At 44.3% G+C, this 13,904-nt stretch overlaps 1 protein-coding gene across 1 annotated transcript in view; it reads right to left on the bottom strand.

The window, feature by feature from the left end:
- The window catches only part of clvs2 (clavesin 2), a 34,028-nt gene extending 25,186 nt beyond the window's left edge, over positions 1-8,842 (bottom strand). Inside the window, exons 1-2 of the mRNA XM_070987746.1 lie at positions 7,403-8,842; positions 4,757-4,931 (exon numbers count right to left, since the gene is read on the bottom strand). Of these exons, the coding sequence (XP_070843847.1) occupies positions 4,757-4,931; positions 7,403-7,791 (564 nt within the window). The 5' untranslated portion in view covers positions 7,792-8,842. The remainder of the gene's footprint in view (positions 1-4,756; positions 4,932-7,402) is intronic.
- Positions 8,843-13,904: the final 5,062 nt, after the last annotated feature.

Raw genomic sequence — 13,904 nt, 5'->3', positions numbered from 1 at the left:
TGGTCACATATTCAAACTCTTTTCCAGCTGATAAGAAACAAATGAGAACAGTGGATTCAATGTTGGTCACACTAACATCCCAAATATATGGTCAGAGATTATTTTAAGAATTACATCTATATAGTTAAATAAAAAGTTAGTTAAACTCAACTTTCTGGGCCAACATGAACAAAACGTGACGTTTTAAGACTGATATCGGTAAGTTTCTCTGGAAAATGGAACATTTTGCATGTTTGTTTAAAGTGTAATTGCTTGTCACACTGCTGTCGGTTCATACAGACATCAGCTCATCCAGCACTGAGCCGTGAAAACTCTGTGGAAACAAAGAGAAACAAGGACGGCAGCGGCAGATATGAAGCTGCTGATGCACGCAGAAGTTCACAGAGTGATGTGTTCAATGAAAATCAGCCACCGAACGTTCGTGCAGAAGAAACTGCGCCCTGCACACGAGTGTGACTCAGCTGCTCTAAAACACTTACTGGTTTTCAGATTGGTACCCAGACCTGCTCAGACTGGAGTGATTCACTGCATCTGTTTTAAAATATTTAGATGTGTGTGTGTTTGTGTGTGGGAATGACTCAGCTCCACTATTCTCACATACTGTACACAGGCTGAAACATAAACGTTGAATGTGTTTGCAGTTGATTAACTTATATATTAGTTTATTTAGGGATGATACAGATAAACTTTGCAACATAGGAAGCAGTAATGCAATAATGTTTATCTAACTTAGTGCCCACAGTCCGGGTTAGCCTCTCAGTTCAGGTTATATTTGTTGAAGATGTCCAAAAAGCAATCAATAATCAAATGTGCTGACAAAAAAACGCCCATCCAATCATTTAATTCAGCCTGATTGAAATGACTGGACGGCTGTCCTGTCTGTCTACCTGCGTGCCTGCCTACCTGCACACACACTCACTGCACATGACCGGAGTCTTCCTCACGGTGAGGCAGACAAATTGCTAAAGCTACAGCAAGCTAGCTGCAAAAGACTGTAGATAAAGTGCAGCCAAAATGTCCCAATGCTAACATGCTAGCTTAATAGCTGCGAGTGCTAACAGCAGCCATGTTGGTTGTTTACATTGACTGCAATAATGTTGGAGTATCTTTATAACTGATGCATTCCTGAGAGAATAACGGTGTCTTTAATGCCCTCCTGACGATAGCATGTATGACATCCAGGATCCTTCATAACTCCTTTTTCCCACCCTTTTCTCTCCAGGCCACACCCCTTACACCTGTGTTCCTGGAGCAACAGGTGACCAAGACCAAGCAGCAGAGCTTTAACCTTGCAGGGGTTTAATATGAAAGCTCTGGCGTCGGTGCCTCTCAGCTCTACGTCCCGCTGAAGATGTAAAGCTCTAAAAATGAGTAAAAGATTTTGAAGTTGTAAAAAAGGCGAAACAGTTTCCTAAAACAGCTGATCACTGTGACTTTTAACAAACGTTACTCAACCCAGAGAAAACATTTGTTTGGGACTATTTTCAGTGGAGGATTTACACACATTTGGTGCTCTAGTGAGCATTAGGGGCAGAGGGTGGTGAACGTGTGAAACCACAGCGAGGTCCTGAAGGTGAACGTCAACCAGTGTGATTTTAAAGGTTTCTGGATCACAGAGAAATCAAATATATCAGACTTTGACACACAGATACTAGTTTTGTTGGTACCTCTAAGTACTTTGTTGGTTTTGGTTTTAATGGGATTTGTTAACAATAAGGAAAATAAGTATTTCTTTGTTGCCATCTTGATGATTTCACTGAAGTGTTTCATGCATTTTATTTGTCAAAGCAAATCAAATCAGCTTCCTTCTTCTGCATTTTACACAAAATGATGAGCGGCCATTTGTGTGAGCAGTTGCAGAGCTGGGAATGACTCAGGGCTCAGCTAATAGCTCCCATCAATAATTCAGGCTCTAATCTGTGTCTGGAGAGCCATCAGAAACGTGTCGTATATGGACTCGTCGCAGTGATACACTGGCCTGCGTCTGCAGTTGTTCCCTCAGCCTAAAAAGGAGGAAGAGGAAATCAAAACTCTGTGTTGACACTGCAGAGGACGAACGTTTGTCCACAGAAAGTGGGAAAAGGTATCCTGCTCCTGTTGAGATATAGTTATTATAATATTGATTTACATTTATTTTGCTTATTGACATATTTTTATGGAATAATTTCTGAAAAGGCCGGAGATCCAGAAGGATTGCCAATAACAAAATAACATTTAATCAACTGATTAACGACTGAGTCCATATTTATTTCTGATTCACATACTGAAAACTCACCACTAGATGACGCTAAATCCAACACACTGGACCTTTAAAGGAACCCCACTATGGAGCAGTGCTTTCATCAGTGGGTTCCTGTTTTATTTTACTACACACATCAGGATAAACAGTACAAGAAGAAGAAGACAATAAACAATTTGAGATATTTATAACATTTGTCCTGGCAAATGTCCAGCGGATAAGGAAAAGCATTGACACATCTGTAGACAGCAGGCCTGGGTGAAACGGACAGAACCTCCTAATTTAAAATGCAGTCTTCATTTGTCTCCTGATGCAGTGATGATCTGATCTTTTTCAACCAAGCAGCCATTTATAGATAAAATCATTATCACTGTCTTACAAGAAAAATTAGGGTACTTCATTGATGCAAAACTCTTGTAACTCCAAATATTGCTATGATGAAGAATCAAGAAAATACTTAAAAAATTAATAAAACTCAGCTGATTATTTCCACCTCTTGTAACTTGACAGTTCTTGGTGCCATTTTGTACCAAATACACTTTGATATCCAGCTTTACTGTTAAAACGTCTTCACAGTCATAACCAGGTTTGGTGCAGATCCATTTTCAATTAGCAATTTTTTAGGAAACTCATTCTGAAACTATAATATTTGTGTTTGCTAAAAGAAGAAATGTGAAAGATGAAACACTCAAAAAAAAATCCTCTGAATTATCATCACTTTCTTTTACCCTCGGGGATAAGATTTCCTCCTCTTATTTTTGTCATGTTTAAAACAAAAATATTGGATGTAAATTAAGTGTAAAATTCAAGGAAAGCAACTCTGACAGTTTGGCATCCGTCACAAGCTCATCAGATAATCTTTGAGACCACGCTGCGCCTCACTCAACACTTCCCCCTGGAAACACTTCCCCTTAGATTTCACTTTGACTAATGGAGCCCAGCAAAAATTGGCAGTTTCACAAGGATGTTGAGAAAGCAATAACAGCGCTGCACACACGCACGCACGCGCACACACACACACACACACACACACACGTTTCCATCACTTTTAGGGGCATTACATTGACTTACGTTGATTTCCTGGAGACGTCCCCTGAACCTTAAACCAAGTCTTCACCATAAAATGTAATGATTTACATTATGGGGGGGGCAAGTGTTTTGTCCCCTAAGGAAGACAAATCCTCACAGTGTGACTGTGTAAACAGATTTATGTCCCCACAACATGAGCAACACATGTCTACACACACACATGCTTGTACTTATGTCTTTGTGAGGACACTCGTTAACTTAATGCATTCTGTAGTCCCTTAACCTTAAATATAAAAAATGCCTTCCCTTAACCCTTAATCTAAACCTAATTCTGATCTAACCTTTAAAGCCAGGTCTGAACCCTCAAACAGTCCTTTGACATTGTGAGGACAGGCCAAAATGTCCTCATATTCCAAAAATGTCCTCACTATGTAGCAAGGTGCACACACAGACAGACAGGGACACGTGGGTTTGGCTAGACGTCAGAGGACAGCTGCACTCTGCCTGTGAGCCTTTTTTCTTGTAACTCATTTCAATAATGATGTTAAAGGTGCTCTGATGGCCGAGAACACTGATGCATGTTCGCGCCGCAGAAACTCCTCAGCGCTCAGATACGAATCTAATGAGAACTGTCACATTCATTTCATGTCTGCGTCTCCCCCCGAAATACCAAATCTCATTTGAGAAAGCGAGAACTAAAGAAAACCAAACTGACAACCACTAAAAATGACTCTTTTTTTTCTTTTTTTTGCATCATCTACCTGCCAAACGAGCCTTGAACAAAACCACCCAGCAGCGTGTAATCAAAATGGAAATGTCATTATTCCTCCCATTGCTCTTTAAACAAGCTCACAGCTTTAACACGGTGCTTGACTCGTTCTTAAGTGGAACATTTTCAGTGCAGTGGCTGATGGGAAGGGAGCTGGAGGTTTGTTCTGCCATTGTCAGAAAATGAAAAACAGTACTTCAGAGTCAAGTAAGGCCCAGGATTTAGCTTCTCCCTCCGCTAAAAGACACAATTTCTCGATGTTAAGATCGAACTGGGACACTTTATGGTGTTGAGCTGCGACTAACATTCATTTTCAAAATCAATTAATCTGTTGATTGTTTTTCAATCCACTGACAAATTCTTTACTCTTGAAAATGCCAGAAAGAAAAATGACTGTAACAAGTTCCCAAATGCCATCGTGACGTCTTCAGATCGCTCATTATGCAAACAAAAAGTTATTCAATGTACAATTAAACCAGAGAAAAGCAGCAAATCCTCAGATTAGCTCTAATACAGTAAACAGTCGCGTGACAAAGTCAGCAAACGACAAACTATTATAAACTGTAGATCTGCTTTGATGTCATTAACCTCCTGTAAGACTGCGATGTTTGGTTTCTTGTTAAGAGTTTGGGAAAGATCACAGCCTCCAGTATCAAAGCCCACCCAACCACAAGCCCACCACAGCAACATCAACGAAGCCTGTGACAGCGGGGGCTCACCTGCAGCCCCTCGATGGCCAGCCGCAGCATGCTGGGAGTCAGTTTGGACGCCTGCTTGAAGGTGAAGTTGCTCCAGTCGATGATGAGGATGAAGCCGTTGACTTGCAGCTCTGGATCTTCAATCATGGACTCCAGCGACAGCAGGATCGCCCTCAGTATGTCCACAAACGTGTATCTGCAAACAACAGAACAGTATTTTTATTTTCCAGCCAAAAGAACACGAACAGAAGATAATAATTCTGATTGAAAGTGGTGAAAACTGCATCTTTCAGCCACAGCTTGTCAGTAGAATTCACTCGTAACGTCCTTTCTGTGTCATTTAGTCTTGAATTAATCCTGAGGTCTTCAGAGCCGGTCGCTGTGTGTCAGCAGATGATTGTGGAGGAGCTGAAATGTGGCCGCTGGCTGTTTGCGTTGCATGTGAAAGCTGCTTTCAGCTGTGACCGCGTGGCTGCTGGTGCCGCTCGTCACGCTATTTGCTGCCTCATCGGGTTTCTATCCAGCTGATACCTCGGATACTTTACTGTCCAACTCAACGGTCGTGTTTTTTAGCTGTTTGCTATCGGCCTCGATATCTTGTTTGACAAGCTGAGTCTACTGCAGCTACAGTACAACTATACATGGAACCACTGTAGGAAAGTATTTCTGAAATTTGTCAAATAGAAGAATGAAGACGAGGAAAAGAAGCCTGACATGAACTAAGCTAAAGATTTTCACAGACTGACTCAGGCTCAGAGAGGAGAAACTCGTGGCTCACAGTTCCTCATCACGATGGCTTTGTTGGACCTACATTTTCTAGAAGAATCAGGTCAGAGCTGGATGGCTCCACACTTGTTGCCCATATTTTTTATATCAGATACACAAAAAAATTAATTTTAGCTCCATAATCGGGCCCAGTGACACTTTTATGTGCTGTTTCTGAATTGAACTGCGAGATGAGAAAAGGTCAAAATCTCTACAGACTCTGCACAGGAAACAGAAAGCAGCACTGATTCCTTATTAAAGCCAAACAAAGCCGAGTCTTATTTCTGCCTTATTTAAGCTGAGCCTGGGTACTAAACCTGAGCCGCTGCCGGCCGTGACGCCTCATATGAGAGACTGGACTCTCTGAACAGGCTGTGACCCACTGGATCATCTCGTATCTCAAACAAAAAGAAAGATTTATCCCTGATACGATCCCTTTACAAAACCCTTCATTAAATTACAAACTTATGAACTCACGACTGAGAGTTATGAAGCTGATCCAGATCAGGAACTTCCAGCAGTCATGTTACTGCATGAGCAACTTGCATTCACTCTTTATTTTAGAAGGAAAAGCTGAATCTTACATGAGAAGATTAATCAGCTGAGCGTCCTCCTGCTCCAAACTATTAGTGATATATCGACCTTTAAAACTGCACTTCTGGTCAACCTCTGCAAAGACGTGATCTGACAGCAGTGATTACAGGTTCTCTGCAGAACGAGTATTTACGGTGGACATGATGAGCAACAGTCTGTAGTTTAAATCAGCCTTCCTCAACCTGCTGCACAAGTCAGTGACATGCAGCGTGTGGCGGGTGAACGATGCTGTTATGGTTTATCAGGTAAAAAGGCTTAAATCACTCAGACCTGCTGATGCTTGTTTCCCTTCATCGAAATAAAACGCTAAACGCAGGAGCCAATAAGAACACCACATGGCCAAAAGTATGTGGACATGCTGTCCCTTCTGGTCTAAAGCTATTTTTCATTGACTTTTTTTTTTTTTTTTTTTTGTGCTTTATCATGATAATACCCCCGCAACCCCAAAAGGGATAGGCGGTATAGAAAATGGATGGATGGATGGATGGATGGATGGATGGATGGATGATAATACCCCCGTGCACACAGCCAGGCCCACAAAGACATGGTTTTAGTAGTCATTGTGTTTCTCCATAGAGTTGCTCTTTCTGTCTACTTTGCACTTCTGTCACATGTCTGTGGAGAATGGATTCCTCCTCTTTTGCTCCTCTAAAGTTTTCTTCCTTTCTCCCCCTGAAGGAGCATTTTTGAGATTATGTTCTTTATCTAAATTTTGCATGACAGGACAATGGGCTTTGTATATCATTTAGACTGTGAAGCCCTTCGAGGCTGATTTTGTGATTACATGAATAAAATGATCTTGACTTTTCCCAGTTTGCTTTGGAGGACCCTGACTGGCCTGCACAGAGCCTCGACTTCAACCCCATCCAGCACCTCTGAGCTGATCTGAGACGTCCACTGTGAGCCAGACCTGGCGACCCAGCACCAGCTGGACCTCAGTGATGCTCTTCTGTCTGAATGGCGGCAAAGTCCTGCAGCCAGCTCCTAAAATCTGGTGGAAAGACTGAAACCAGAAGAGTGGAGGCTGTTTTACCATAGGATTAATGCTCATGGATGTTATGTTTGGGTGTCCACACACTTTTGGCCACTTTACACAGTTGATTTAAGAGAGAGATGAGTTCATTTCCTGTTTTCAGTGATTTTGTGGTGCTGAATGGACAGTACTAACAACCATTGACTTAGAGTGGATTTTAAAGCAGTGACTCTCTTTTGTTCTCTGTGTCCTGGTTCTTTGTATGTCTGATCAGATAACAGAATCACAGACTTCACAGCCCACCAGCAGCAGCCCACCCCCTGCCTCCTCTTTACCTGCTCTGGTCCCAGTTGGCTGCGAACAGGACCAGTATTTTCCTGCCGTATCTGTCCAGATTGGAGAGCACGCCGGGGAAACCGTCCTTCAGGGCCTGCTTGATGCCCGGGTCCGTGGCTTTCAGGTTCTTGAACATGTCCAAGTTCTGCTGTCGGTACTCAAAATACTGTGCCAGCAGCCGAAACGCCTCGAAGTGGTTGAATTTCCTCGCCCGGAGGAATCTGAGGATAAACGCGTCGTCTGTCCTGAGGAAACCAATGTCGGGCCGGGTGATGATCATGTCCCGGACCTCCTGGATGTCCTGGTGTAAAGTCTCCGGGTTTTCCTTCAGCTCCACCTTGGCCTTCTCCAGGGTCTCTGGAGAGAGGCCAGCCTGTAAGTGAGTCATCTTTCGCAACAGCTGTCCCTCCACGGGGGACCACACCGCACCAGCTTCCAGCGAAACAACAGAGCAAATGTAACCTCCAGCAACAGGGTGAAGTGTATCACCTGATTTTCTTGATGGCTTCCTGATCAGAAGCTGACTTCAGATGGAGGCCTGCTGCTCTGTAGACGTAATCCACCCTGAACTGGCACAGACGCTGCTGCTGTGATGCTCCTGTGATGCATTATCATCATATGGGCCATTCACTTTTACGCACAGAAACACTCAGTTCCACGTTCAAGAATTCAACTTTATTGTTATTTTTCCACCCTGTAGAGCATGACTCAGGTCCTACAGGCTTCAGGCGGTAAATCCAACCTGCTGATCGGGGCGGCCTGAGCTCAGAGCCGACGAACAGCCGCTTCCCTCCATGTCAAAGCCTCTCCTCTCTTTCTCTCTCTGTCTGTGGCACAATGACGACGACAGCATCACCGTCTCCCCGGCGTCGCTCGCGGCGGCCAGGCAATGCGGCACGACCCTGCAGCACCTGCTATATCATCATCATCATCATCATCATCATCATCATCATCATCATCCCTCCGCCTTCACAACGCATCTCCATCCGCCGACCGACTGATGCTGCTGTTGCTGCTGGTGGTGGTGCTGCCGCTGGTGGTGCTGCCGCTGGTGGTGCCGCCGACCGCTCCGTCACCGTCAATCGAGGCAGATTTGGCCGCTTGTTTCCGCGTCTACGTCTCCGTCTCAAGCATCTCTGCTTCCCATCAACATCCACAATTTGGGTGTGAATTTAAAGCTTAAATCATGTTTCACAAAGCCAGAAAGGGGGGGCTCCAGCAGCACAGGTGTCCCGGGAGGTTTTGTTCCCCTCCTGCCACCAGTTAGTGGGTTTCGGAGAGGGTGGGGTGGACCGGGGGGGGATTACCGTCTCCGCTCCTCCTGCTGCTGCCGCTGCTGCCGTCTGTTCGCTGGGAAAGTGACTGACAACAAGAGAGTCTGCGCTCCGGTCGGTGTATGGACGCCACCGGCGGGGGGGAAGGGAGGGAGGGAGGGAGGTGGGAGGAGGGGGTGGAGTGTCAGATGAAAAGGCGACGGATGGAGGGGAGAGAGGGAAAGGTGGCAGAGAGATGGAGAATAGCGGGAGAGTGGATGGAGGAAGGATGCTGAGGGAGCAGTGAGGGGAGGAGGGATGGAAGATGAAGGGAGAAATGTGAAAGGCTGGAGGGATGAAGGTGGGGGTGGACCCTGGATGATGGAGGCCTGAGGCAAAATTAGGGGCCTCAGTTTCCATTTTTCTGCTCAGTTTTCTTTCCAGCGCCAGAAGTTTGAAGGTTTTTAGCTCCTGAATCACATGTGGACCATTTTCAGCTGCATGTCATCCAGCTGGAGATTCTGGGGTGTGTTTACTGCCCTTCTGGCATTTCATGGAAGAAATATGACACTGTTTTTATAGAAATACTAAAAGACTGAAGGCTAACACTGATCTCCCCGTCACACACCGAATGACTGCCTATGATTATTATTATTGGACTAATTTCCACATTAATCTAACAGTTCTGTCGTATTTTCTGTACATTTTATTTCCATAAATGACGCGTTGAAGCCTTTTCACACTGACAGAATAAAATGTTAGAAAAATACTGAATGCTTTTATCATTTCAGTTTGATTTCAGGAATCTTTACAGATATTTTGTCTAATAAATCAAATCAGACTTCAAATTCTCTCTCGTCAATTATGTTTAATTATAGTGTGAACTCCTCTGTGAGGATATTAGCTTCTCATTGTTATTTATGACCCTGAGTTGAAACAATATGTAGTTATACTCAACGCAGATGCCTCAAATCTTGAATTTGGGTGTTTTTTGACCTATAAGTCATCAAATCATTCCTTACTGGTTAGAAACACTGAACCTGCTCGCCGCTCCGTCTCACAGTCATGAGAAAAGAATGATGTTAGCTTCAGCGGGAAACTGTACTTCCTCACGGTGGAGAAAGGAGTTATTAATGCTAAAATAGGACGTAAAGTAGCAGCGTGAGCGAACAGCAGGCTGAGATGGTTTTGTTTCCTGATCGTTTCTTCTTTCTCTGCCTTCTCACATCATGAATGTGTTGAATTTTTATTGCAGAAACTTTTATGAGACTCTCTGCCTCATTAGCTTCCCTTAAATTGCCTCTTGCAGGTACAAATTAAGCTCTTTTTTAATTAAATTTGTCAGTATATGCATTTGGCGGGTCCATGTCTGTCGGGGGCCCCAGGCCAGTGTCTCTGTTCTTGGTATTGATGCTTTCTTCGGGGTGGAGATGGAGGATAAAGTGACAAAAGAACTGGAGGAGGGATTAAGTGACAGAGGAGCGCCAAGTTTTGGACGGATGGACAATCAGGGACACGTTCTGTCCACCATCGCAGTGAATCAAACTTCCTGGAGTCAAACAGAGGACAGTAGCTGTGAGGGTTTATTAGAGAGCTGCTGACTCAGTGAGTCAGTAGAAACAGATGAAATGGACGGGCGTATGCATGAATAGATGGATGCAGAGGGGAGGGGAGGTGGAGGAGTGGCACCTGCTCAGCGGTGACCAGACAGCTGCACTTAAACATGCTGAATTAATTTCTTTTGTATGCGAGCCGTGGTTCACTGTGTCAGCGCTCGCGGCTCAACGTGCAGCTCGGTGACATTCGCTGCTCTCTGCTACGTCAACGCGGTCAGACACACACGTGACGAACGCATAAAGGAAGCGGAAGGAACACCGCGAGTAAGGGCTGATCTCTGTCCTCCATCGTTCAGAGAGGATGAGCCGTTACCGATCCTCGCAGGGAAAGTCAGGCGCTGCTGCAGCACAGGGACAGAAATAAGAATAATAAACATGGAAAAGTAAAGTTTAGATAATAAGAATGAAAAGAACCTAAAACCAGTGTCAAAGCGAGCAGCGTACACGACTGTAATACACAATATGACTCAGTAATGACACTTTGTGCTTGTCTGTATTAATAGTATAATATAATAGTGAGATTTTGTTTTGTATTATGCAATACAACAGTCTAATGTATAATATATTATGTGAAAGATATGACAGGATATTAAATACGTGCTGTAATGTAGTCAGAAAGTACACAGCCCTGGTTCAGAAACAGTTCAGAAACACATAAACTGACCTGAGAACAGCTCAAAGTCAATATATATTTCATGGTCTTCCTCCTCAGCTTCATTGATTTCTGTAAATATCTGCTGATTGTGAATCTGATGCAGCGACACGTTTCACAGACTGAAAGATGTGGAACGCTCCAAAAACACCTGTTTGGATCGTTCCACAGGTAAACAGGCTAATTGGTGACAGGTGAGAGGATCATGATTGGGTATGAAAGGGGCGTCCTGGAAAGGCTCAGTCGTTCATAGAGGATGGAGGGAGTTCACCACTTTGTGAACACATGAAGGATGAAGGAGATGAACACATGAACTCAGAGACACTTCAGGAAACTGCTGTCAGTGAACACTTTGATTATTGATGATTGATTCCGGTTCTATAGCTGTTTCAGGGTTGTAACATATAATCTTGCTTTCATTTAATAACAGTAATACAATGAAATATGTAGATTTTTTGTACAATAAATTCTTCCCCTCATCATCATAAAGTCCATAAAAAGAACACGCAGACAAAGATTACACACGCCTTCATGCATCAGTGACTTCATATAAAATTCAGGATGAAGAACTCAGGAAGACTCTGGCTGATGTCTCTTAAGGTCGCTCAGAGACTGCAGCTCATCTCAGCGAGCACATTTCCAGCTGAACCAAACACAAAGAAATGACCTCCCGCTCACATCCAGACAGATCGGAGCGTGTTCGGATCCTGAACCAGTCCACTATCTGCTCGCGTCGTCTTGTCTCTCATGCATTTTTCACACTAATTCAAAGACATGTGACCCATTCTTCCTCGCTGAAGGAGGTTATGATGCTCTGCTGCTGCCTGCCTCTCCGTCTCCTCACAGATAATCACACGGGATCTGTGATGTCACGCTGCCCATACGTCCTCTGTGTGAAGCTTGAATCAGGCAGTGGGCAAAGAGCCGGGTTAGGATGATATCCTTCACAGAGGGGGGCAGAGGGAACGTCCAGGGGGAAGTCTGCCTGCGGGGGGAATAATTGCCCTCAGCTCTGATGGGCTGCTGCTGGAGCGAATGAATCTCTGCATGCATTGGAAATTACCTCTGGCTGTCAGTGGCACAGCTGTCACTTTGTGGAGTGCTTCTTTGATTCGGCTTTTAGTCTCTCAGGACTGAATGTCTGATTAGAAAATGACAACTGGACTTAAAATGTTATCACGAGGACGTCCAGAGAGCCTGAGGCTCTGGTGACTGAACAGAAATGCCCCCCCCACCCCCCATCCCCAATTTTGATTTGTTCATTGTCTCCGACTTCAGTGCCCCGCTCCACCACACACTGTTACTTAAAATAAAAAGATACCCGGTCTCCAGTTTATTCGATGCACCTGGTTGAACCTGATGTAGTTTAGTTAACAGTCAGTGAGTCCTGCCTTCATGAAGGTTATAATGCAGGCGTACCTAATAAACTGGCCACTGACTCTATATTTTATGGACTTTTAGTTTTATATGACTTTTAAAGTCAATGACATTGATAATCCATACTCAAAACAGGACTGATTATATATATTAGTTATTATATATATTCTCGTGTCTTTGTTTGGCTCATTTGAGCAGACAAGCAGGTGAAACCTGAGGATTTAGCAGAAGGCCGTGAGCAGTGGTTTGCACAAAAGGGGACATCTTAAATCTGAGGTGATTACAGAGGCGCCATGACGCCCTCTGCTGGTCAATGTGGGATCCACACTGTACTTAAACAGGAGACGGTGAGGAGTTCACCATGATGGGATTGTGTTTGTTTCCACACTGCACGGGATTATTTAAGTGTGCAGTAATCAAACATATGTGTGTGACCTGCAGTGTGAGTCTAAGGTTTCCTCACGATCCCTCCTCATTGACTGGATATCCAAAAACTGGTCGAATGTGTCAGTGATGGAGGATCCTTCACCTAAGAAATGTGAAAATACTGAATGACTGACTGAATGTACAGTCTGAACATTTGGCCTTTATGGACGTTACCATTAATTCAACACCCAATTAGAGCAAGACTGCAGCTACGAGCACTCACAGTACTTTTGTTGTAAAGCAGCTCTCGAGCCTGCAGACCTGCAGCAGCAGCTTAAAGCGTCGACTCCATCAGCGAGAACCAGCAACACCACTGGACGAACAGCAGATGGCAGCAGTTAATAAAGCAACTCCTAAAACCTCAAATGTGATTTCACACAAATAACATGAGCTGGTGGTAAAATCAGTGTTAATGCAGCTGCAGTCTGTATGATTACAAGTTGTATCTTATGTTTTATATACATTATGTTATTTGTTCCTTATGTTGCTTTGAACTCTTTTTCTCTTTACATACATGGACCACAGCTTTGAAATGTTTTGATGTATGGAGGAGGGAAAACAGGAGAGAAAACTGACAACACGGGACAGTTTGCAGAGACATGAAGAGGTCACATCTGTCAGATATGCTCTGAACACTTGCTGTCTCACAGGTTTGCATGAATGTGGCCACAATGACGACAGACCACTGCTTCTATAATGATCATATTCAGATAATGAGTTTGTCTCTTTGACGTTTGTTTCATTGGACCTGGAAACACGTTACAAGCACAGCGCTTCAATGAAAAGAAAAGTTGGTAAAAATGGAGGATTTCTGGTTCCCCGTGCACCTCCCCTGAGCCTCAGTCGCAGTCGTTTCTCCGCTGGGGGTCGGACCACAAGGTCAGTACAGTGTCCATCAGGTGGAATAAAAAGGGTTGTAACCCCCATCGTGATCAAAGACACTGGTGGACATGCCACACCCCTCTGCCCCTCTCTTCCTGTACAGACCTCTCTGAGGGCAAACTCAGTGACCCTGCAAGCCGAGCGGGGGGGGGGCTGGGAGACCCTGAGTGAGGGAAGGATGGATGGAGTGAGGACAGAGCAGAGATTAAGCATTAACACTCAGCTTAACCTCCTGGAGAATTATTAGCTGCTGCATGTCTGCAATATGGCCGCTGTGCGCAGGAAAGAGACGCAG

Source organism: Chaetodon trifascialis, chromosome 19 (assembly GCF_039877785.1).
Source record: "Chaetodon trifascialis isolate fChaTrf1 chromosome 19, fChaTrf1.hap1, whole genome shotgun sequence".
Lineage (NCBI taxonomy): Eukaryota > Metazoa > Chordata > Actinopteri > Chaetodontiformes > Chaetodontidae > Chaetodon > Chaetodon trifascialis.
This window is presented reverse-complemented; position numbering and strand designations above follow the sequence as displayed.